The 24552-nt window shown below is 47.5% G+C and overlaps 1 protein-coding gene across 1 annotated transcript in view; it reads left to right on the plus strand.

Annotated features, from left to right (window-relative positions):
- The window catches only part of SPG21 (SPG21 abhydrolase domain containing, maspardin), a 328125-nt gene that overhangs the window by 141229 nt on the left and 162344 nt on the right, over positions 1-24552 (plus strand). The window contains exon 3 of the mRNA XM_078683092.1: positions 15323-15484. Coding sequence (XP_078539218.1) covers positions 15323-15484 — 162 coding nt within the window. The remainder of the gene's footprint in view (positions 1-15322; positions 15485-24552) is intronic.

Consider the following 24552-nt stretch of genomic DNA (forward strand, 5'->3'; position numbering starts at 1 on the left):
AGCGCCACACACACACACACATAGCCACACACACACATAGCCACACACACACATAGCCACAGCCACACACAGCCACACACACACATAGCCACACACACACATAGCCACAGCCACACACAGCCACACACACACACAGCCACACACACACACAGCCACACACACACACACACACACACACACACACACACACACACACACACACACACACACACACACACACACACACACACACACACACACACACACACACAGCCACCCACACACAGCCACACACACACAGCCACACACACACAGCCACCCACACACAGCCACACACTCAGAGCCACACACACACTCAGAGCCACACACACACACTCAGAGCCACACACACACACACAGAGCCACACACACACACAGAGCCACACACACACACACAGAGCCACACACACACACAGAGCCACACACACAGAGCCACACACACACACAGAGCCACACACACACACAGAGCCACACACACACACAGAGCCACACACACACACAGAGCCACACACACACACAGAGCCACACACACACACAGAGCCACACACACACAGAGCCACACACACACACAAGCACACACATAACCACACTTTGACACCTTTCTACCTGGTGACGCCCCAAATCACTAATATATATTAAGGTCGTCAGCTACACTAACTTTAGAGTCACGGCAATATCTGGCAACAAAAGCAGTTTGTGTGGTTTGCACTGACATTAACAATAACACAGGTCATTCATGACAAATAGTTTTGACTGACATCTCCACACTTAAAACTGCGTTATTGAAGTGACGAAAGTTTAATACTCCGTATAACTGTTTGCCATGTAATGCAGCTGTGTCGATACTGTGGCAAAACGTCTCTGCGGAACACCAGGTGCAAAGTCTCTGCAGTGGTAAATGGCAATTTATCTACTCCAATGGGGTCAAACTCCCCATGACAGCTGCTTACAAGGACATCCCGGTGTCTCGTTACTGCCTCAGACAAACAACCACGCTTCTCCAAAATACCCAAAACAATTTAAAAGCGGGCAATTCATCCCCTTGCATTAGCGCAAGAATCAAAAACAATCCATCATAGAATTACATGATTTCAGTACAGAACGTTTTTTCTTTTAAAAATATCGGACACTTCGTTTCCTTCTGATATTCAAACCTGACTGTCCAGCGTTTTGTCACTCAGAAAGAAGAGAGCCTATTAGCATTGAAACCTCTCCCCATCCCACCACACGTAGATGATAGTGCATAGTCGTTTTAAAAGGAGCCTCCACATCTTTGAGTTTCCATACATATGAGCGGGCCAATGATATTTACACAACTTTGACTTGATTTACCCATAGGCACAACGCTTGCGGTTTCTTATTATATACTTAACTATTCACATGGCAACTCCTTCACAACTGTAAGAACAGACAGAGTTTGGCAGTGCAGTAGCCACAAACAGCCGCTGTCCGGCATGGCCCTTCTTCATGTGTCATTTAGTCTGGTTCTGTGCCCGAAGGCCACAGGAACACGACCCTTCCCCACCGCTCCTTCTCACGGCCCAGCTCCTGCATGTGCGGCAAACTCCACGTGTCATCTCCATGGGCCGGCCTCAGACATCCTGGTCTGCCGGCACGGAGTCTTGTTTAGGCCGAGACTGTGCTAGGAGGCCACTGAGAAGGGCAACTTCTCCCGTAGACGCAGGCGACGTGCAGGTAGCCACACAGTCCCCTTTCAACTGAGTGGTGCAGCAGGTGGGCGCGGCGCCCATCCACGTGTCACCGGCTTCCCGGCGCAGGCATGAACAAAACGGCGGGCCGACAGACGCCATGCCTGGCATACAAGGACGCGCCCGGGCGCAGGTTCCGGCCTACCTGGCTTGGACTTCCAGATGTAAAGAGGTCCATGGTGCTGATACTACTCTTCCTCGCCCGGGCTCCCCACCGAGCCGCCATCTTGGACCCTTGATTTTCTGCGGGTTCGACCGGCAGCAGTGTACGGAGGAAGACACGTGGGGCAGCTGCAAGGGGAGGGGCGGAGCGCAAGAGTCGGCAGCGCAAACTCGTCCCAATGTATGGCAGAGGGAAGGGGGGAGGCGAGAGCGGGACAAAGGAGGGCTGCGGGCAGAGGGAAGGGGGGAGGCGAGCGGAGCCGAGCAGCTCTGGAAACACCACCACATTTCTCCGAGGCCAAGCAGAAATGGCTCAGAGAAAAGCACGGTCATTTTGGGATTCTGGGGCGTGTTTTTCGTGCTCTCCCCTTCCCATTAGCTGGAAGGTAAAATTCCAGCCAATGGGAAGAGGAGAGAAAGAAAGTAAAAAACACACCCCGAATCCCAAAAAGACGGGGCTTAAACGGAGTTACGCCCCTCTCCTCCAGTGGCTGGCCTCCGTTTAGGACGCCAGCCAATGGAGAAGAGGGGCGGGTTCAAGCCCCCACACTCCAAAACATAAGATCTCCCCTGCTAGACTGCGCAAGCGCAGCCTACACAGGCTTCGACCTAAATACTGCTTTGACATGGCCAGCTTTGACCACGTTATATTGGTTTCTTTAAGGACAATGGGGTAAAGCACGATAAAGTAGGAGTGAGAGAGGGACATGGGTTTGATCAGGGACAATGGGGAATGAAGGTGCGTGAGGAAAATGGGCACAGAAGAAGAAAGGGGCTAAGAGTAGACGGAATGGGATGAAGTTCAGGGTGGAGGCAGGTAAAAAGCATTGGAAAAGTAGGACACATGTAGAGCGCATAATAGGGCAGATAGTTAGTAGTTAAAAGTTTTGGAGGTAGAAAATGACCGGTGGCTGAGTGAATGCCAAAGTGGGGGCAGAGCGATGGCTAAAAAGCAGAGTTAAAAGGAAAGAGTAGGCATAAGGAAGTGGGTATAAAGGAGGCGAGAGGAAGAAGAGGCAAAAGAAGGGACAGAAGTAAAGCACAAAAAGCTGCTCTGCCACTTGACCAGTAATGCCAGAGGTAAAAAAAATCTGCTTCTTTTTTTATAACTGTTCAAAAATACGTTGAAGTACGAGCTTCCATTCATTTTTCTGAACAGCCAATCATGCAGCACGATTCAGATTTGCCTGGTTATAAAAATTAATACACTGCAGAAAATGTTATGGAGCGCATTTCTCAATTGAATCCCACACCTTCATCTGCAAACAACATGGCCTTGTCCTACTTAGTTTTCTGAAAATGGGACTGGGTTAGATCAAGTTTAGTGAGGTTGTTTGTCTTGCTGAGAGGGCGGGGAACTTTTGTTTTGGTATTGGTTCCCCATGTAGCTAGTTAATGATGGCCTCTAGTTGTAAGGCTTCCTCCATTCCGCGCCTACTCCAAATGAAGAAAGAGGATTTGAAAAAAATGGTAACGTGTGCTTTGAGCCTGCCAGGAAGTCCTATTCAATCAAAGACTGTCAACATTCAGGTAAAGGAATTTTTTATAGTGACGTTTATGCTGTTCAGTGAAAGAAAGTCAGTGAAAGAAAGAGTAACAATTTTGAGACTGTGCTTTCTTTGGCACGAACATTCAAATATGTCTAAACACATTTAATACAATAGATGCTTAGACTGACAATGCAGGTCATAACCAGCTTGGTTCACAAAAGAATGTTTAAGGTTTGCTGAATAGCTCGCCATTGTAATTTTCTTATCCTCACAGTGAAACCATGTCACCACCGTGACCCGTTAACTCCGCCCTTCCCCACGAGGATCAAAAGAAAAGCTGGATGGGATTAGAAGCAAGCTGCGGCCTTGGAGGGGCGGTAGGGGTGGGCAAGCAGTGTTATGGGAGGGGTGAGAGGTGGGGGGCAGCACAGTGAGATTAAGTGATGGGCGAAGGTGAAGCCCCCGAAGACAGGCAAACAGCCTGCAAATGAAGCGGCAGCGAACGTTTGAAGCACAAAGTAAATAAAACAGATCACTTGACACGAGCAGAGGCAGGCCAACAAAAAAAAAGAGTGCTCTCAAAGTATGCTAAATACCCTGAAGCGTAAGAGCACATGGGAGAAAGCAAAAGTCAAAAAGGAGGGACTACTAAGCGTATTCACCAAACAAGAGCTGCCATTTTCAAAGGGCACCAAGAGGAACCAATGAAAAAGATGGGCAGTGCTTGAAGCCCATATTGAAGATGCAGAATGTCTCGAGCATGCCTAAGGGAGACCTAAAAAGCACACACAGAATCCCACACAAACTACAGACACATGTGGGTCTGTCTATGGTGCTCTTGCCTTATTCCAGCCATAAAATAATTGATGTATTGCTATGTCAGATCGTCCCATATCCTAAAACAGTCTCCAAACAATACTCCGCTCTATACCTATGACTTTCCACATGTGTGGAATTAGACTCGACTTCTTGTCTTTCAGCACAAAACATCACACTTCATCCAGTTGAGTGTTTTCAGAGCTACACAGTAATGGATTATGTTATAATGCATTTGAGTTATGATTCATCCTTTAGTGTTTATCATTAAACAGTGTTTACATTATAATTCAGAATACCAAATTACATTTTTTAAATTACAGAGAATACTTACAAGGCTTTACTTTTAACTATATCATAAGATTCCAAAAAATAACATGTCCAAATCCATTGGGCGTCCTTTTTGTAGGTTAACCTAGTAAGCATCTGTTGAATCTAGCTCCCCCGTATGCCCCTCTCCACAAAATTTGTTTCAAACTTATTTATAGTCTCAATTAATTGCAGTAATACTGTCGACGTTCAGAAAACACTATTAGTACATAAAACAATTAAATAAATGCAAACATAAACAAGCATTTACAATGCAATGGTTTCGCCTTTGGAAAAGTTAGAGTTATTGGCATTGTAAATGACAACATTTGTATTTATGTGTTGGTTTTGAAAACAGATAAATAAATGGCATTGTCATTTACATTGCCATTAGCTTAATCTCTGCAGTCACTCTGCACTCTCTAGCACGCCCTACTCACTCTGCACTCTCTAGCACTCCCTAGACTCCCTAGAACTCCCTACTCACTCTGCACTCCCTAGCACTCCCTACTCACTCTGCACTCTCTAGCACTCCCTAGCACTCCCTACTCCCTACGCACTCTGCACTCCCTACGCACTCTGAACTCCCTATGCACTCTGCACTCTGAACTCCCTATGCACGCTGCACGCTGAACTCCCTATGCACTATGCACTCTGCACTCCCTATGCACTCCCTATGCACTCTGCACTCCCTATGCACTATGCACTCCCTATGCACTCCCTATGCACTCCCTATGCACTCTGCACTCCCTATGCACTCTGCACTCTAGCACAGTCTTGTACATAGCACTGAAGCCAGTTATGAGGACCTCTGGGAGCAGTGTGTGGTGTATCATTCTTGTAAGCAGTGCTGAAGCCGGTGAGGGGACCTCTAGCTAGGAGCAGCGTGTGGTGTAGCAGTTTTGTACATAGCGCTGGAACCGGTGAAGCGGGCCTCTAGGAGCAGTGTGTGGTGTTTCATCCTTGTACATAGCGCTTTAGTCAGTTATGGGGACCTCTAGGAGCAGCGTGTGGTGTTGTCGTCTTGTACATAGCTCTGAAGCCAGTTATGGGAGTTCTAGGAGCAGCATGTGGTATTGATGTCCTGTACACAGCGCTGAAGCCCGTGAAGGGGGCCTCTATGAGCAGTGTGTGGTGTTTCAGTTGTGAGTGCCACCTCTTATTTTATGTCATTTCTTCAACTATTCTGTTTGTATCCTGTAACTTTGTAAATCTCCTCTAGTAACATACTTGGCTATATTGTAAAGCGCTCTGACATGGGTAAAGTCCGCGCTATATAAAATTGGATAAATAAATAATACACAGCGCTGGAGCCGGTGAGGCGACCTCTAGGAGAAGCGTGTGGTGTTGCAGTCCTGTGCATAGCGCTGGTGACGGGACCTCCAGGAGCAGTTGTACACTCAAAGCCAACGTTGGGTAAAAGGGACCTCTAGGAGCAGTGTCCGGTGTTACTGCTGCGATCGGGACATATATTCGCAGAGCGTTGTACTGCTGCCTCGCAGCCTTCTCTTGTGCTGGTGTGTGACCTCTAGTCACTACTGATGCAACTGCACCAAAGCGCCTAACTATTGGGCAATAAACATAACATTAAGCGAGTATAGTGAAATCCGGTTAACATGTTTGTATGGCCATCCACTGCTTTTTATAAGACGTCTGACGAAAGCTCCAAAATTCATTTTCAACAAAGAATCGGAACATTAATTCTGGCGAGAGACTCCAAATTTTTTAAAGCTAAAAATGTTTTGATTTTAGACATCTCCTGCCTGAAATTGTGTCAGCTTCAGTGGAAGCCCCGGGGAAATATGCATTCCTCTAATTATTTTTTCGAAATCCCCGAATTGGATTAGGTTTCTTATGTCCTTAATTGTTTTATTGTGGCGTACCGGTGTCTGTCGGTTTCAGATGTTAATTTAAAATAAACTATAAGCCCGCCCATTGTTTCTCAATTAGGTAATATTCAACCATAATCCAAAAACCCATATCACAACCGGATTGAGTTAAACCCATTTGGTAACTGGGCCCTTAAAATGTCCACTCCAAACAATTTTCATATAACAGTGCCAATCTACAAGTTCGTGTTATATTCACAAAGACCTTTCTGATTCAAGAAGCACAGCGACACTGAATATTTAACAATAGAGAATGAAGAGCCAGCGTCGCAGATCCATCAATGTCCGCATTCAACAATTGCCTAAAGTGATACAAAGGTGCACATTAGTAAAGAGGCTATGCAACAAAAAAAATGGTGCAAGTCTCAAATCCTCAGAAAAGGGGAACCATTTTACAAAATTATCCAATCTATCAGATTATTGCTCATCTTGGAAACACGCTTTAAATTGTTTTATAAAGTACAATTAGATGACTTTTGAAATCATGTTGTATTACTAACTATTGGATTTCTCAGATATTCCATATGAAGTCTCAATTTTCAAATAGGAGGGAGACTCCCCCCTTTCTTAAGTAGAAAAATTGTTTCATTTGTCAAAACGTGTGCTATAGTATCTATCTCCAGCATTAATAGTCACTCCTATGTCAATACGCGCATGCAGGCGTTGATTTTGGCTTTTTTGTGCGTAAAAGTGCACCATGTTACAAAAACAAAAATCCGAGTCAGGAAATGAAAAAATTGCATTTATTAGTTTGTATCGTTCATATTTTTTAATAATTTCCACTTGGAAAATATTGACTTCCTTGGTCATGACGCTATTTACTAATTACAGTTTATGCATGGACGATTGAAGACTCTTTCTGAAACGTGGAATAACCTCCGATGCAATTATTGTTTTGACTTTCCAGAATGGTAACGAGGCTCTCTGACATTTACAATAAGTGTAACCCAGAACCAACACCATATTCTGCAAAATGTACTACATGCGGAGTGCGCCCATATGTTTGCATGTTTAGTAAATGCCTCGCTGAACAGACAATGTTTCTTATCAGTTACAGAAAAGCAAATTAACCAGACATTATTTCATCGGCCCCGGAACACACGAAATAAATCAACCAGATTTCCTGACTAATAAATATACTTTTTCTGAAGTAGTTCAACCCATGAAGTGAAACAGGGCCGATCGAGCAACATTTCTGGTGCAAGGCGCAGGCAGGCTTGCGCTGGTCAGTTGTAAACGAAAAACGCCTGCCAGCCACACCATATTTGTGGGGGATGGTATGTCTAGTGGTTGGAGTGGGGGAAGGGGATATCCTGCGACAAGTCAGTAAGCAGGCAGCAATGCTGGCCGCAGCAATGCTGGCCGCTGCAAGCAATCGAGAGAATGTAAACATTTCAGCCAGAGTCCGCAGGTCAGGTCACGGGGAGTTGTGAAACGGGAACCTAAAACACATTTTTCTTGCTGTTGCAAATGAAGATTCACCAGACACATAAGAACGGTCACGCACTCACCAGTGTCAGTAAATTACAAGACAAACAGCAGCACTCATCGGGGCCCCCTACAAAAGAAACTTCTGCAAATAACTTCTCACAATCCATACAAGAACAGCCAACAGCCTGCATTCTGGTTGTAAGGGGCAGCAGGCGCTATATCAGTATCATTACGACGACACAATTATAAAGAAGCCTTCGCGCGCAGCCGTGTTTACCTCAGAGCGGGGTCGGGCTGTCAGGCGTCCCCCGGAGGGGCTCCTATTGGGTCCGCAGGGGGCTCTCCGCTAGCTAAAGGCTGGCCGACCCGCGTCATTCCCGCGTAAAAACGTGGCATCAACTTTGGATCTGTGTGACTCTGAAAATGCACCCCATTTAAAATGTTTTAAATCTTGCTCGCCTATTGAATTTACCTCCAGTAGGTTCTCGCATGCCGATTTCATTTCTGACTGAATGTGTCAGTAAATTACAAGACAAACAGCAGCACTCATCGGGGCCCCCTACAAAAGAAACTTCTGCAAATAACTTCTCACAATCCATACAAGAACAGCCAACAGCCTGCATTCTGGTTGTAAGGGGCAGCAGGCGCTATATCAGTATCATTACGACGACACAATTATAAAGAAGCCTTCGCGCGCAGCCGTGTTTACCTCAGAGCGGGGTCGGGCTGTCAGGCGTCCCCCGGAGGGGCTCCTATTGGGTCCGCAGGGGGCTCTCCGCTAGCTAAAGGCTGGCTGACCCGCGTCATTCCCGCGTAAAAACGTGGCATCAACTTTGGATCTGTGTGACTCTGAAAATGCACCCCATTTAAAATCTTTTAAATCTTGCTCGCCTATTGAATTTACCTCCAGTAGGTTCTCGCATGCCGATTTCATTTCTGACTGAATGTGTCAGTAAATTACAAGACAAACAGCAGCACTCATCGGGGCCCCCTACAAAAGAAACTTCTGCAAATAACTTCTCACAATCCATACAAGAACAGCCAACAGCCTGCATTCTGGTTGTAAGGGGCAGCAGGCGCTATATCAGTATCATTACGACGACACAATTATAAAGAAGCCTTCGCGCGCAGCCGTGTTTACCTCAGAGCGGGGTCGGGCTGTCAGGCGTCCCCCGGAGGGGCTCCTATTGGGTCCGCAGGGGGCTCTCCGCTAGCTAAAGGCTGGACGACCCGCGTCATTCCCGCGTAAAAACGTGGCATCAACTTTGGATCTGTGTGACTCTGAAAATGCACCCCATTTAAAATCTTTTAATTCTTGCTCGCCTATTGAATTTACCTCCAGTAGGTTCTCGCATGCCGATTTCATTTCTGACTGAATGCCTGTCGCCTGCTTCAGGAGAGGTTAATGAAGATAGGTACAGAAGCCGCAACAAGCAAGATGATTTCTAATCTTGTCTTCTAAACTCGATGCAATGGGAGAGCTTTTGGACGAATATTTGTACCTCGTGTTTTCTAGTTCCATACTTTGATTAACAGTGGAAGAGCTTGGAAAGGGAAAACGCTAATTAGCGACATTGAGCCCTATAACAATAGACTTTTCTTTCGCTATATAACAATGGAAAACTCCTTACACAGAGCCCCCTGTATGATGAACAGACTGGTGCAGGTTTAGTTACAGAGACTGAGATGCATTTTCAGTCTGCTGTAAGTATTTGGAATTTCGGTAGACGACAGAAATGAAACACGCGGGGATTTGCCGGAGATCACACAGTTTTGATGATGAAGTACATCCGAGAAGGAAACGCCGTTTTCCTGGTTTCATGATCACAGATTTGCCCCGACCACATCCCCTATTCATAGGGAGAATGAAACATTGCTCTATTCCCGCGTGAGGGGTCTTCTTGCTGTAATTTTAACACGACACGACTTCCACGAAAGCGAGTCAAAATGTCAATGTGGTCGTTTTTCATCTGTAGCACACTTTTATATGCGCATTATTATTCTTTTGAAGTCGGTGCTGTTTCAATACAAGAGAGTGCCGGGAGACTCGATACAGAAAGCCGTCTCATCTCAAGTGAGGTGTTTTCTGTGGGGAAGCTCCAGTTAATAGCATTGTTACACTTTGTCTTAAGGGGTGTTGACCTGTGTTTACTTTAGGCAAAATGAGGCCACACAGGGGAAAGTGATTGGCTAATTGAGTGTGTGACTGACACTTGTAAATGCTTGCTCCGGAGGGGGTGGAGGGAAGTGGCGGGCGAGGGAGGGGCGGGGGAGCAGCCGGCTGCTGATTGGCTGCTCCCCTCTTCAGAAGCTGTGTCCTGCCAGCAGCCTGGCCATTCCACACCATGCCGGGCTGTGAGGAGGTGCCACAGACGCACCGGTGAAAGCTGGATGCCCCACTCCAACTCAAGGGAACAGAACAGTCACATCGCGCTGACTGCGAAGTTAACAAGCACCTACGAGGACACAGGGGGTGGGAGAGTACACGGACGGCGGGAGGGGGCGGGAGAGGACACGGACGGCGGGAGTGGACACGGACGGCGGGAGGGGGCGGGAGAGGACACGGACGGCGGGAGGGGGCGGGAGAGGACACGGACGGCGGGAGGGGGCGGGAGTGGACACGGACGGCGGGAGGGGGCGGGAGTGGACACGGACGGCGGGAGGGGGCCGGAGAGGACACGGACGGCGGGAGGGGGCGGGAGTGGACACGGACGGCGGGAGGGGGCGGGAGTGGACACGGACGGCGGGAGGGGGCGGGAGAGGACACGGACGGCGGGAGGGAGCGGGAGAGGACACGAATGGCGGGAAACGTGCACAGGACAGCGAGGGGGGGGCGGAAAGGCACACGGAGGGGGCGGGAATGGACAGACTTTCAGTGAAAGGGGAGGGAACGGGAAAAAACGTAACTCCGCCCTGGGAAAAAATCTCGGGAACGCCCCCGAATCTGGTCCGGCCTTGACGGACAGATCTCTGTTCCAATGGCTAGCCTCCATTTATGGAGCTAGCCAATGGGACAGGGGGGCGTATTCCATTTTCCTTACTGGAATCAAGAGATTTCTCTGGAGGGCGGAGCTAAGAGCTCCGCCCTCCAGCGAAACCTAAAACGAAGGGAACCCAACCTTTACCCCACTGTTAAATTGTAATTCGGCGATTTAAGTCTTTGCCTTCACATACAGGCAAAAACATAATCTTGCAAGATTTTATGACACCGAACTAAAGAAATGTTACAAACCATATTAGAAATATCAATATAGGACTAGCTAGGTTGTGTTAGTGAGACTCAGGAGGTACATCTGTTGGCAAACCCTCAGGTTTGGTCATGAAGCCCTCACACACCAACCTAGTTGGTGTCATGCTTCATCATCGGGCCCACCACAGTGACACCGAATGTGTCCCGGGTGTGCTGCGACTCCAGATTACTGAGGAGCTGGTATGCTTGCTGAGTATGCAGTGATAGTGAGAATGAACGTGAAAGGTTAAAAGCTATACAGGTGGTCCCAGTTCCCGAGGGTGAAAGGTAAATTTTAATACCTGGGCCCCTGTTAGCAAGATAAAAAGGCTGTGGACGATGTGGAGTGTATTAAGAGCTCCTACGTCCTTGTGGTCTACATGTTTCAGCCAGGCCTTTTGATTAAAACTGGCTTTCCTCAGGACCAATGAGTATGTGTGGGTGACAATAAACTATATTAAGTGACAATGTGTGGTAAAAAGTGTCGCACTCGCTAAGGTGCTGTACGTGTAAGAGGGGGATTACCTCTACTTTACTGTACATAGAACATAAAGACAATACAGACATACAAGGGAGAACCAGTGAGAATGGTATTTACCAAAACACAACATATGGCCGACTTCTAGTGTTCGTGAGCGACCTAGAGCGGCAGATAACGTGGCCATGAGCGTTTGCCATGGCTGAAGTGAAAATATGGCGGTAAAGTTTTAAACGCAGTGGCGGTGGTGGGCTACACAGCGAAACAAGCATAGCGTGAGGTACAGGTAAGTATGGTACATAATTCCTCACACTTGCTACTTGCTGTTAAAGCCTCATGGGTCACTTGGCAGGGAGGGAAAGAAGACCCTAAACGTTGTAAAAGGTCAGAGTTAGGATGGTACCTGTTGAGAGAAAATGCTGCTTACCCAGAGCGTCGTGTAGAGATCACTCGTTTACTCACGGTATTTCCGATCAGCGTGCTCCTGCGACCTATCGTCCTGCTCCAGTGTCCCGAGTGAACTTTGCTTGGCTCAGGCAAGGGCTTAAATAGCTGGTTCAATTGGTAGCACCTGGAAAAGGGAACAGGGTGCGGTCGCGCTGGCTCTAAGTGCGCGTGTGCAGGGAGAGAGTGGCACTCGCGTTGTGCATGCGCGGTGATCAGTTCCAGCGCATGCGTGTGCTACAGAGCTATACACATTCGCGCATGCGCGTAGGAGATGTGTAGAGGAAAGTGACTTGGGACCAATGTGTAGTGGCCCATTAGGGGTAAGAAGACGATAGAAAACAGTGGTAGCGACATGTGCGCACTAGCGCATGCGCAACCGAAGGGTAATGGCCCATTAAGGACATGGGATGATTAAAAAGCAACAGTTAGCGAATTTAAAAGCATAGAGGCAAATACAGAGTTGGGACAGACCACGAGTCTGAGCGCAGACAGGGATACAGACTATGAACAGACAAGGAATGTTTATCTGGCTAAGGCATTCCACGGAATGGAATCATTGAGCCCCTCTGTATGGGTAGATCATCAATTCAGGCACCAGGCACCAGGAACTGGGATCCCCCCCGGTTTGCATACAAAAGAGCACAGAATTTGAAAGACCAACTGGTATCCACGAGACCCAGAAAGAAACAGCAAACAGGCCAGACAATTTTGAATGCGTGGGGTCTACCAGAGATAACAGGCCACCAACCGTGTTACAATTGCAGCGTCTGCCACCTGACTACCCCTTCCAAAACACTATCTTTGGAAAATGGAAAAACCTGGACACAACGACAATTTACCAACTGTAACTCTTCCAACTTAATATACTTGATCACCTGTCGTTGTGGTTTGAAATACATCGGTATGACTACCAGGAAGGTCAGAACCAGGATGACTGAACACAGAAGTACTATGCGCTGTGGCAAAAACATCAGCAAGCTGACCCAACACTTCATCACCCAAAATCATACCCCAAATGACTTCACCTGGACAGTCATTGAACAATTTGCACCATCCAGTTGCGATGAGAAAACACTACTCTCCAAAGAACAACGCTGGATTTACCGCCTTTCTACCCATATAGAGGGGCTCAATGATTCCATTCCGTGGAATGCCTTAGCCAGATAAACATTCCTTGTCTGTTCATAGTCTGTATCCCTGTCTGCGCTCAGACTCGTGGTCTGTCCCAACTCTGTATTTGCCTCTATGCTTTTAAATTCGCTAACTGTTGCTTTTTAATCATCCCATGTCCTTAATGGGCCATTACCCTTCGGTTGCGCATGCGCTAGTGCGCACATGTCGCTACCACTGTTTTCTATCGTCTTCTTACCCCTAATGGGCCACTACACATTGGTCCCAAGTCACTTTCCTCTACACATCTCCTACGCGCATGCGCGAATGTGTATAGCTCTGTAGCACACGCATGCGCTGGAACTGATCACCGCGCATGCACAACGCGAGTGCCACTCTCTCCCTGCACACGCGCACTTAGAGCCAGCGCGACCGCACCCTGTTCCCTTTTCCAGGTGCTACCAATTGAACCAGCTATTTAAGCCCTTGCCTGAGCCAAGCAAAGTTCACTCGGGACACTGGAGCAGGACGATAGGTCGCAGGAGCACGCTGATCGGAAATACCGTGAGTAAACGAGTGATCTCTACACGACGCTCTGGGTAAGCAGCATTTTCTCTCAACAGGTACCATCCTAACTCTGACCTTTTACAACGTTTAGGGTCTTCTTTCCCTCCCTGCCAAGTGACCCATGAGGCTTTAACAGCAAGTAGCAAGTGTGAGGAATTATGTACCATACTTACCTGTACCTCACGCTATGCTTGTTTCGCTGTGTAGCCCACCACCGCCACTGCGTTTAAAACTTTACCGCCATATTTTCACTTCAGCCATGGCAAACGCTCATGGCCACGTTATCTGCCGCTCTAGGTCGCTCACGAACACTAGAAGTCGGCCATATGTTGTGTTTTGGTAAATACCATTCTCACTGGTTCTCCCTTGTATGTCTGTATTGTCTTTATGTTCTATGTACAGTAAAGTAGAGGTAATCCCCCTCTTACACGTACAGCACCTTAGCGAGTGCGACACTTTTTACCACACATTGTCACTTAATATAGTTTATTGTCACCCACACATACTCATTGGTCCTGAGGAAAGCCAGTTTTAATCAAAAGGCCTGGCTGAAACATGTAGACCACAAGGACGTAGGAGCTCTTAATACACTCCACATCGTCCACAGCCTTTTTATCTTGCTAACAGGGGCCCAGGTATTAAAATGTACCTTTCACCCTCGGGAACTGGGACCACCTGTATAGCTTTTAACCTTTCACGTTCATTCTCACTATCACTGCACACTCAGCAAGCATACCAGCTCCTCAGTAATCTGGAGTCGCAGCACACCCGGGACACATTCGGTGTCACTGTGGTGGGCCCGATGATGAAGCATGACACCACCTAGGTTGGTGTGTGAGGGCTTCATGACCAAACCTGAGGGTTTGCCAACAGATGTACCTCCTGAGTCTCACTAACACAACCTAGCTAGTCCTATATTGATATTTCTACATATAATCAGGGGACCCGGACTAGCTTACCTAGTCCTCTCTCTCCCTTTTGATTTGCTGACAAACCATATTAAGCATCCAAATGTGATGTGTAATGACCAGACAAGCAGATAGTTTAACATTTGTGGTTCAAGGGAGACGGAGCTTGGTTTTGACAAAGATAGCCACCTTGTGGTTGTGCTCAGCATTTTTCTCAAAGGCCAGATGCTTTTTTTTGCGTCATTGTGGACCGTAAGTCATTTGTCAGACAAGAAGGGACCACTGCTGTTAAATGTGCACTGATAACTGTTGTGATGCAGGCACTCGCCTACTGAACAGACCGGATCCTTTTATCAAATTGAGGATTACTTATAATTACAGAACGGTTCTCCAATCCAGGAACTGCTGTGTCATACTTTGTTAAATTGTGCTATTTTTGACCACTGCTATCTTATGCATTAGATGTAAACTACGGAGATTCAGCAAGTGACTTGTATTTTAGATCGCTTACCTGTAAGGAGACTGCTTTGGTCCTTTGTTTTTCCAATCTTGAGTTTTCATAGCAAAAACCCTTTACAGTCTGGAAGCTTAGTCCAGTTAGTGTATCTGATGTGAGGGACAGAAGTAAAGGCTTGTTCAATGAAAGCCCAGAACTGAAATTGTTTTCCTGGTAACAGAGCCATATGATCAACCTACTGCTTGCTGCATATTCAGAGCCATTGACCTTTGTTGACACAGCATTTTCCCACTTTTTTCCAGATCATAGTGGACGACGATGATAGTAAAGTGTGGACTTTGTATGATGCTGGGCCCAAATCTGTCCGCTGCCCTATCATTTTCCTGCCCCCAGTCAGTGGTACAGCTGATGTATTTTTCCAGCAGATTTTGGCTCTGACGACGTGGGGTTACAGAGTTATCGCAGTGAGTACGAGTTAATCATATGTTTTTAATATTGTGAATAGTGTTTTCACCCAATGCCTGCTCCATATATTAATAACAACAGACCAATTTGCAAATAAAAAGGCAAGTTATGAAGTGCACAAGATCTAATTAAGTCTTTCTACACTGTTCGATACTGCTGATGAACTGGCTGGAAGAAGCTTAAGCTTGGACCTGTGGAGCTGACAATCTTTTGGGAAGCCCCAACCCTAAGGTAGAAGGGTAACTAATATCCGATCCTTGGATCAAAAGCTCTAAAAACACCCACTCCACACGTACCCATAGAGTGATGATGATTTCGAAGTTTTTCTGTGGAAAATGCAGCAGGTCGGATAGGACCAGCAGTGCCCACCTTTCGAATATTATGGCCTGCCATCTGAGGAGAAGATTAAGAAAATGACAGATTCTACCTCCCATATGGTGGTTGTGTTATGCTAAGAGCAAACTAAAGTGGCCCGGAGGCTACTGTAGGAGGAGCGGGGGACTGGGAAGTTCAGAGTCTCTATATGCCTGGACCCTGTCTACTGGGTTACCTACTCTGATGCTGAAATAGCTGGGGTACCTGTTACTGAGTGATAGGCCTTGACATTGCTGGTATACCAAACCCCTGGGGATGCCTCACAAGGGGGCAAACTGTTGGGGATACTGCTTTGCTGGTGTGGAGAGACCCAGGGAGCACAGTGTGGCGCTGCTTTTTCTTTAAGCACTCCATGACAAAATAGGCATTTTTCCAAATATGCGAGACCTGTCAAAAGGCATATCCATGAGGGATGCCTGGATGTCACCCAATAAGCTTGTGGATCTCATCCTTGCTTGGCGCTGGAGTACCACACTAGTCCCGACTGCTTTGCCTAACCAGTCAGTCATGTCCAGGCCAGACCTTATGATATATTTTGCAGCATCCTGGCCACCCAGAACGGTCTACTCCACATAGACACTGAATTCCTCCTGGACTGCTGGCAAAATCTTTGCAATTAGGACCTATAATGTCTGAGTACCCAGCAGCTGGCATCGGCTAACCAAAAAATTGGGAGAGCTGTGGTTAAAATCAATATAAAAATAATTAACAAATGTTCAGGAGACCCAGATGGTGGCAAGGATGGATCTGCCAGTGAAAAGCCAGCTGGAGACCTTTCCGGATCCATGCGGCCTGACGGCGTGCCAGAGGGAGACATGGCTTCTTTGAAAGCCTCAAAATGTTGTGGCGTCACTGACTGCTCAGGAAATTCAGGCTTCATCAGGTTGGCTCCTTAGCAGGGGACCAGGAGTGGGATCGAGGGCCTTCTTAACGTTCTCGTGTTGAGACTGGTACCAGTCCTCCATGGACTTCTTACGTTTGATTGTGCCCAGGCGGTAGGAACAGATCATCGCTCTCAACTTGGAGCAGGGCTTACATGACTTCCTGTGGTGTTTCGCAGCATACAGCTTAGCTTCAGAATCCCAGATCACCTTTGGATGCATTGACAGAATCCAAACTCCATTGATGCACCTGCTGGGGATCTGTAATAGATAATCTGATAAAACAAAAGTCTGAACACTGTAGCATCCATCAGCAGTTATGGTATTTAGAAGGGTTACATAGAGAGTTGTCACCCAGTCCACCTTGATGGGAGATGCCTGCAAAACAGTGTTTCTGGAGAGTTCCATTTGGTTTGTATCTGGGTTATACAAGGTATCTGTCACAGTTGGAGGTGAGGCCGGGTGAGCATCAGTAACAGGCAAGGAATGGAAAGTAAGAGAAAACCAGCATCGGCATAGCCAATCGGTCTCGCCTTTGGGACCTTATAAGTGTTTAACCATGCAACAGTTCATGTTGTTGCACCAAGGATATTGTTGTGCATGATTAAATACTTATAAGGTCACAAAAGCTTGACCTATTGGCTATGCTAATGCTTGTTTTTTTATCATAATGCACTGAGACAGGGAGTGAAGGAGAGTGAGATCAGGAGGGCGATAGGCAGGCTGGTCTGGGAGGGATGATGTGACAGAGAGGGAGAGAGAAGAGTAACTGGATGGAAGGGGCGGGATGAAGAGGGAGAGAAACGAGGAGTAGGAGGGAAGAAGTTGTCCTGAGGAGTAAGAAAGGATTCTACTGAGGGCAGGGAGCGGGCTAAGGCGAAAAAGAGGTGAAGGGACGGATATGTGGTAAGGAGGGGACAGGACGCCACTGACTGGAAGGAGGGCGGGCTGAATATGAATATGGATTTAAAAGAACTTATAAAGCGCACGTCTATCAAGCGGTTTCTTGGCGCTGGGGGATGCTGAAAACGAGGGGCGGGGGTGCAAAGGACTGAGATGGGAAAGCTTGCAGGAAAAGGAACGTTTTAAGGGCCCTTCGAAACTCCATATAAGAGGCAGAAGATCTGATAACAGGCGGGAGTGCATTCCAGAAGGTGGGGGCGAGGACAGAAAATGTCATGCCTCCCGACCTGCTTTTCTTGAAGCGGGGTACAGAGAGAAGAAGCTTGGTAGAGGAGCGTAACTCTCTGCTGGGACAATAGGCCTTAATAGCGGAAGAAATGAAAGCGGGGGCGGTCCCCGCCCGAGCCTGAAAAGTCGTGTAGCCCAGCTTAAAGAGAGCCCGTTCTTTGACGGGTAACCAGTGTAGTGATTTGAGTAGGGGAGTAGTGTGATAGGATTTGGGTAGCCCATAAATCAGGCGGGCAGCCTGATTTTGCACTAGCTGGAGGCGTCAAAGGGCATAGGCGGGAACACCGTTGTACACGATATTCCCGTAGTCTAACCGCGATAAAACCATCGCCATTAGAATCAATTTTAAAGCAGGAAAAGAAAAAAACGGGAGATTTTCCGGATGGTGCGGAGGGTAAAAAAACAGGAGGAAACTACGGAACTAATCTGGGAGTGCAGTGTAAGGTGTTGGTTTAATGTGATCCCAAGTGTTTTGACAGAGGACGACGGTGACGGGGGGGGGACCCAGGGAGGGAGGCCAGAAAGTGGGGGACCAGGGGCTGCGACTGCCGCCGGTAAGAACTAGCTCTGTCTTAACCGGGTTTAGTATAAGATGATTGCAGTTCATCCAGTCCCGGATGAACAACATGACAGATTGAAAATTGTGAACACTAACTGGGGAGTGGGAAAGGTTAAAAATGAGCTGGAGGTCATCGACATAGTTATACACCGTGACCTCCATCTCCTGTAGTGCAGAAATAAGGGGGAAGATGTACAGGTTAAACAATAAGGGGGAAAGGGACGATCCTTGAGGAACACCGTGCTGCACCTTGCACGGAGAAGCAGAACAATCGGCAAGGTGGACGGCCTGGGTGCGGTCACTCAAAAAGGAGTTAAGCCAGGCCAACACCGGGCCCCCTATGCCCGCCGCCTTGACACGGGAGAGAAGAATAGAATGATTGACCGTGTCAAAGGCAGCGGACAGGTCTAAAAGAATGAGGGTCTGAGGGGTGTTGGAATCCAGCCCCTCCCTGAGTTCATCTATGACAGAGATGACCACCTTCTCGGTGGAATGCCGGGGGCGGAAACCCGCCTGGCACGGTGCGAGGTAGCCACTGTCTTCCACGAAGGAACTAAGCACCTTGGTGACGTAAGACTCAAGGACCTTGCCCAGGAAGGGAAGGAGGGAAATCGGACGATAGTTTGAAGGGGAAGAGGGATCGGCACCAGGCTTTTTTAGGATGGGAATAATGGTAGCCGCTTTATAGGGGGCGGGGACAATGCCCAGTCTAAGGGAGTCATTCAAAAGGGTGAGGGGGGGCAAATAGCAGTCTGAGAGGGTCTTACGTAAAACGTAAGCCGGGCAGGGGTCGGCGGAGGATCCTGACTTGACGCGGGCTAGCAGGGGGAAAAGGCTTTCTTTGGTCAACGGTGGTATGTGGGTCAGGCCGGACATGTTTGGTGACGGCTGGGGATCACAAAAGGTAGGGGAAGGGGGGTATGTTGGCCTTAATATGTGCGACTTTCTCAATGAAAAAATCATTGAGGGAGTCGCAGAGAAGCTGGGAGCGGGGGGTTTTAGAAGATGTCCTATCAGAGGAAGCCAGCTCATGGACTGTAGCGAAGATTTCTCTTGGCTGGCTCTCAGCTGAGAGAATCCTCCCCAAGAAGTATCCAGTCTTGGCGAGGAGGATATCTCTTTTATATTCATTAAGGGTGGATATATAACGGAGTTTGAGAGTGGGACAGTAGGCAAACCTCCAGGCTCACTCTGCTTGGCGCACTTCAAGTTTTTTTGCTTTAAGGCCAGGAGTAAACCACTTGTTGGCATCCTGGGCCCGTCTGACTGTGACACGCTTCATGGGGGCCACTTCGTCACAGGCCCTCAAGAGCCAGCTGTCAAGGGTGGCTATTTGAGATGATAAAGTGAGACCTGCTAAGTCAGGACCGGCGGCTGACAAGGAGGCGCAGAGGGAAGGGATATCTACTCTGCTCCAGTTCCTAGCCCAGGTGTTTTTGGGGTAAGAGTTTTTTTTTTTACAAGACTGAGGTCCAGGAAGAAGGAGATCAAGAAATGGTCGGACCACGCGCAAGGTGCTACAGTAGGGGCAGTGACTGGTATATTGAGGGTCCAAATTTGGTCCAGAATGTGGCCTCGGGAGTGAGTGGGGATGTGAACCTGCGAAACAAAGTTGAGACTAAGAAGGAGCTGGGTAAAGTCTCTAGACATGGCGTCTTCCGCAGGGTCATTGGGCCAAAAGTTAAAGTCCCCTAGAACCAGAACAGATGCATTGTTAACTACCAGTGTGGCAAGTAGGTCCTGGATGGCAGGGATAAAACATGGGCTGGGCTGGGGTGGGCGATAAATTAACACACACGTAATAGGAATATGAAAGGAAGCGGAACGCCCGATTAGATAGTCGACCGCTGATATGGGAGGGGAAGGGAGCACCTGAAAGTGGAAACCGGCTCGGACAATCAGGGCGACCCTGCCCCCCGTCTTCCCCTCCGGCCGATCAGCGTGGTGGACGAAGTAGGGGGGAGGAAGAGCTGCTAGTACGTTAGGTAACGAATCCGTGCGGAACCATGTTTCCGTCAGGAACAAGAGATCTGGTTTATAGGAATTCAAGAAATTAAACAGTTCAAGCTGATGCTTGACCGCCGACCTGGTGTTCAAAAGGAAAGCCGAAATAGTAGGTGTAGGGTTGGAGGAGGGAGGAGGGAGGAGGTTGGGGAGGGACGGGGGAGAAGGGGGAGAGAGAAGGCAGGGAGGCAGGAAGAGTACATGAAGGCCTACCTCGAGCCAAGCCAAGGTCAATGATCCGTGTGAGAGAGGCTGGCTGAAGTGGCCAGGAAGCCTGATAAGAGCAAAGTTGTACAGCAGAGTAGGAAAGAAAACAGGCATAGTAAGGTGCCCCTAGCCCCAGCCGGCCGCGGACGGGTGCAGACGGGCTTGCCATTGGCGCGCCCGCTGCGCGCGTCCGCTGCACGTGCGCTGAGGGGGGGCTTAAGAAGGTCAGAGGCGCAGGAGACTAGAGCGCTGACCTGGGAGAAGGCTCCCAAGATGGCGACCGACAACCCCGTCAGCCCTCCGATCAATCAGCACTCAGCCGTGCCAGACCAGGGCTAGGGGAGCGGGAGCCAGGCAAGACAACACAAGGTAAAATGAAGCAAAGGTACAATTTTAAAATAAAGAGGGAGAGATGCTGTAAATGAGAGGAAAGGATTATGGGGGAGAGCGCCACTGGCGGGAAGGAAATTAATATAAAGCATGAGAAGAGCATGGGGAGACAAAGGAAATGGAAGGAACTAGAGGTGGGCAATGTAGGGTGAAATTAAAAGACATTTTGGGGCAGGAGGTCAGTGAGAGACGCACTACACGGATGCTGCGCAGCATATCTCACTGCTCGGCTGTGCGTGAAGTCATTAGCTTTGTATTGATAGTCCACGCCGCCAATGGTATAATCTTTGTCAGCGCTGGGTGCCTAAACACAGTAGTAAAGAGAGCTAATTGAAAACTAAACTTGCATTAATACCATGCGAGGGGGGTGCATGGAGGGCAGAGGCATCTAGAAGGGGGCATGGAGGGGAAAAAGAAGAGAAGGAGACGAAGAGGAGAGAAAAATGCATTCCAACTGACAGACAGACAGGGAGGAGAGAGCGAGGCAACCAGAGACACACTGAGAAGAAACAGGAGGGGGAAAGGCAGGAACGAGGAGGAGACACAGAGGAAATGGACATGTGAGAATCACACAACAACCAGCACTTCTACCACCAGAGTTGGGTGACTTCCATACAGTGCAGAGTCAAGTCTATGCTACTTGAGTATGCTGAAATACAAGTGTCCGCGTTTGTTGGTTCCAACTTCTGGGAAAGTGAAAGTCTGAGAACCACGACCTGCACGAGGGGGGAGAGACACTGCATGGGAGACAACCACAGGCATGGCTCCCGAGAACAAAACGCTCTGGGAGTAAACATTTCAAAAGAAGCTGGGACCTCCAAACAACTTTGGGCAATCGCGTACTAAAGGCAGATGCAAAGGCCAATCGCGTGTGAGCACCACACACACAAGCTTCTACACAAGCTGAAGTGATTCCAACTTCAGCAATTGGGTACTAAATCCAGACGCAAAGGCCAGTCGTGTGTGAGCACCACACGCACGAGCTTCTACACAAGCTCATGTGATTCCAAGAGGTCGATTTCCTATGCAGCGCATACGCGCTGCCATAGGTTCGACCTAAAAACAGAGGAAGTAGAAATCGAGATAAAGATTGTGATAGAACCATGTGAGACCGGCCAGCCTTCAGGTGGTCTTCCCCCGAAGAGTTTGCCTTCTCCCCTCCTGTTTTGCTGAATTTATTTTGTTGGCATTAAGAGACTGTGCACTTAAACACTGCTAGCAAGTGCTAAAAGTGCTTGTGGTCACTCCCTAGAACATGATAAAATTGGCTTGCACCCGATTGCCCTTTTTAGTTTACTTTTAAGTCCATATTAAAGTGGGATACCATATACCCACGGCTAGTAAAGTAAATGGAAGTAGTGGGCCGGCAGCAAGTATTGTGCCGCCCACTTAATTAGCCCCTTAAAACATGCCTCAGGATTGCCATTGCAGCCTTTGTGCAGTTTTAAACTGCCATTTACATTGCAAAATAAATCTTTTGACAAGCCTAAAATTCATTTTTAATACATATGTAACTCCTGGCATAGGCCCTAAAAATCCCATAGTGCAGGGTGCATTATATTTAAAAAGTTAGACATGTACTTTTAAGTTTACCATGTCCTGATAGTGAAAAACTCACAAACTCGTTTTTACTACTGTTAGGCCTACATTTCTCATAAGATAACATTGGATTACATTATTACATTTAATAAGTGCTAATTTTTTTAGGGATGCCATGTTTTGGTGTCTCAAGAATTCGGAAATTGGCACTTGTAGAAAGTGGTCATTTTGTTGTTGGCAGTTATCCTTAGTATAGTCCTCCCATACAGTCACAAAGAGGGGAACTAAGCGTTGGCAGGATAAGCCATCCTGACAGGACAGGAGGGACAATGCTGTGCACAGCCCCACTTCCATTTTAAAGGAGCTGCACACAAAGAACTTCACAGGCTTTTGTGACTCTAGACCCAGTGGAGCCTGGGTACGGAGGCAGGAAATGTCAATGCCCTCTGTGCAGGGGAAACGAGACGATTTATTAAAATCATATAGTGTTGGCACTTTGGTTTGTGAACCCCACCCTTCACCTTTGGACCCAGTGCGGCTGCCTAGGTCGCACCACCCTAGAGCCAACACTGCAAAAAGTTGTGGTGGTCCTACTGCGTACTCATGAGCCAAGAGGCTAATCTCATTAACATAAGGCTGTCAGAGAGCACTGTGCCCAAAATCCTGAATATCTATTCTGTCTGCATTACAATATCCATTGTAACCACTGGTATCGGAAAAGAAGATCTTAATACCATTGTTGGCTTGATCATCTGTGGCATTTAGAATCATTCTCATTTTGTGCAGTTTCTGATTCACAATTGCCTTGGAAACAAGTTTTATCAGTGGAAAGCATACCGTTTTTTTCTCATTAGCTCACAAGAAGACATTTCCTTTCAATTGGCATCTGAAAAAACTACAGCTTAAGACTAGGAATTGTTCATTGTTTTGATGTTGTGAATTAGTTCATGCCTGGATTTCCTGAAGTGGCACCTCTCCTAGCAAAAACCTGCCCTGCTCGTACACTTCAGTATCTTGCAGCCCTGATAATAGAACTGCTGTGAAGCTGCTAGTCCAGGGTGCAAATCAATTCTAGATATTTCAAGAATCTCTTTAAAGAACACAAAATCTTCCTACACCTGGTTCAGTCGGGTACATTACCGTAATGCTTTCAGTTTAAATCAGTCATGTATTTTATCCATTTGTGGCAAGTACGAGAAGTATATGCCACTATTTGATGGAAATAAACTTGCGTTTTGTCACCAAACATGTTTGACTAAAAATGACAAACTGGCATTTCTGACCAAATAAGTATTTTTTCATATAAAAGATAAGGTTGTGTTTGGGGCACCCACCTTTAATTTGCGAAAATAAAAAGCTTGTTTTTCACAGCAAAATGTGAGCATTTCCATAAACTGACAAACAGATGTTTGGGGCTAATGACTCCATTCGCAAATATATATTTCAAGCTCATGTTTTAGTGAATGCCTACTATTGACAAAACCCTAGTCGGTCAGACTGAAATCACACATCAACAGTTCATACCGCTATGTTCCTTGTAGCCTTAGTTACGTTTGTATGCAGATGTAAATAGAATCTCTTTAGCTCTGATGTATATTTCCCGAGGTCTGCCATATTTATTTTGACTTCATTTCACCCTGTAATAACAGGAGTGGGAGGGATAATCCCCCCCCTAATGTATAAGTTCAATAACCACAAAAGAGTGAGTAGAGAGTGCGGGACAGCACGAGGAATACCTCCTGTTTAAAAGAACCCTCACTCACCAACTTAGTTGGTGACATGCTTCATTATTGGGTTCCCACCAGAGAGGCTGAGTGCCTCCCTGGTGTGCTACGACGTCTGAATTACAGCGGAGCGGGTATTAGTGAGATAGTGTCAGTGCAGCAGTGAAATAGTGCAGGTTAAAAGATGCCTGGTGTAA

The sequence above is a fragment of the Lissotriton helveticus genome, chromosome 3_1 (assembly GCF_964261635.1).
Source record: "Lissotriton helveticus chromosome 3_1, aLisHel1.1, whole genome shotgun sequence".
NCBI classification, from domain to species: Eukaryota; Metazoa; Chordata; class Amphibia; order Caudata; family Salamandridae; genus Lissotriton; species Lissotriton helveticus.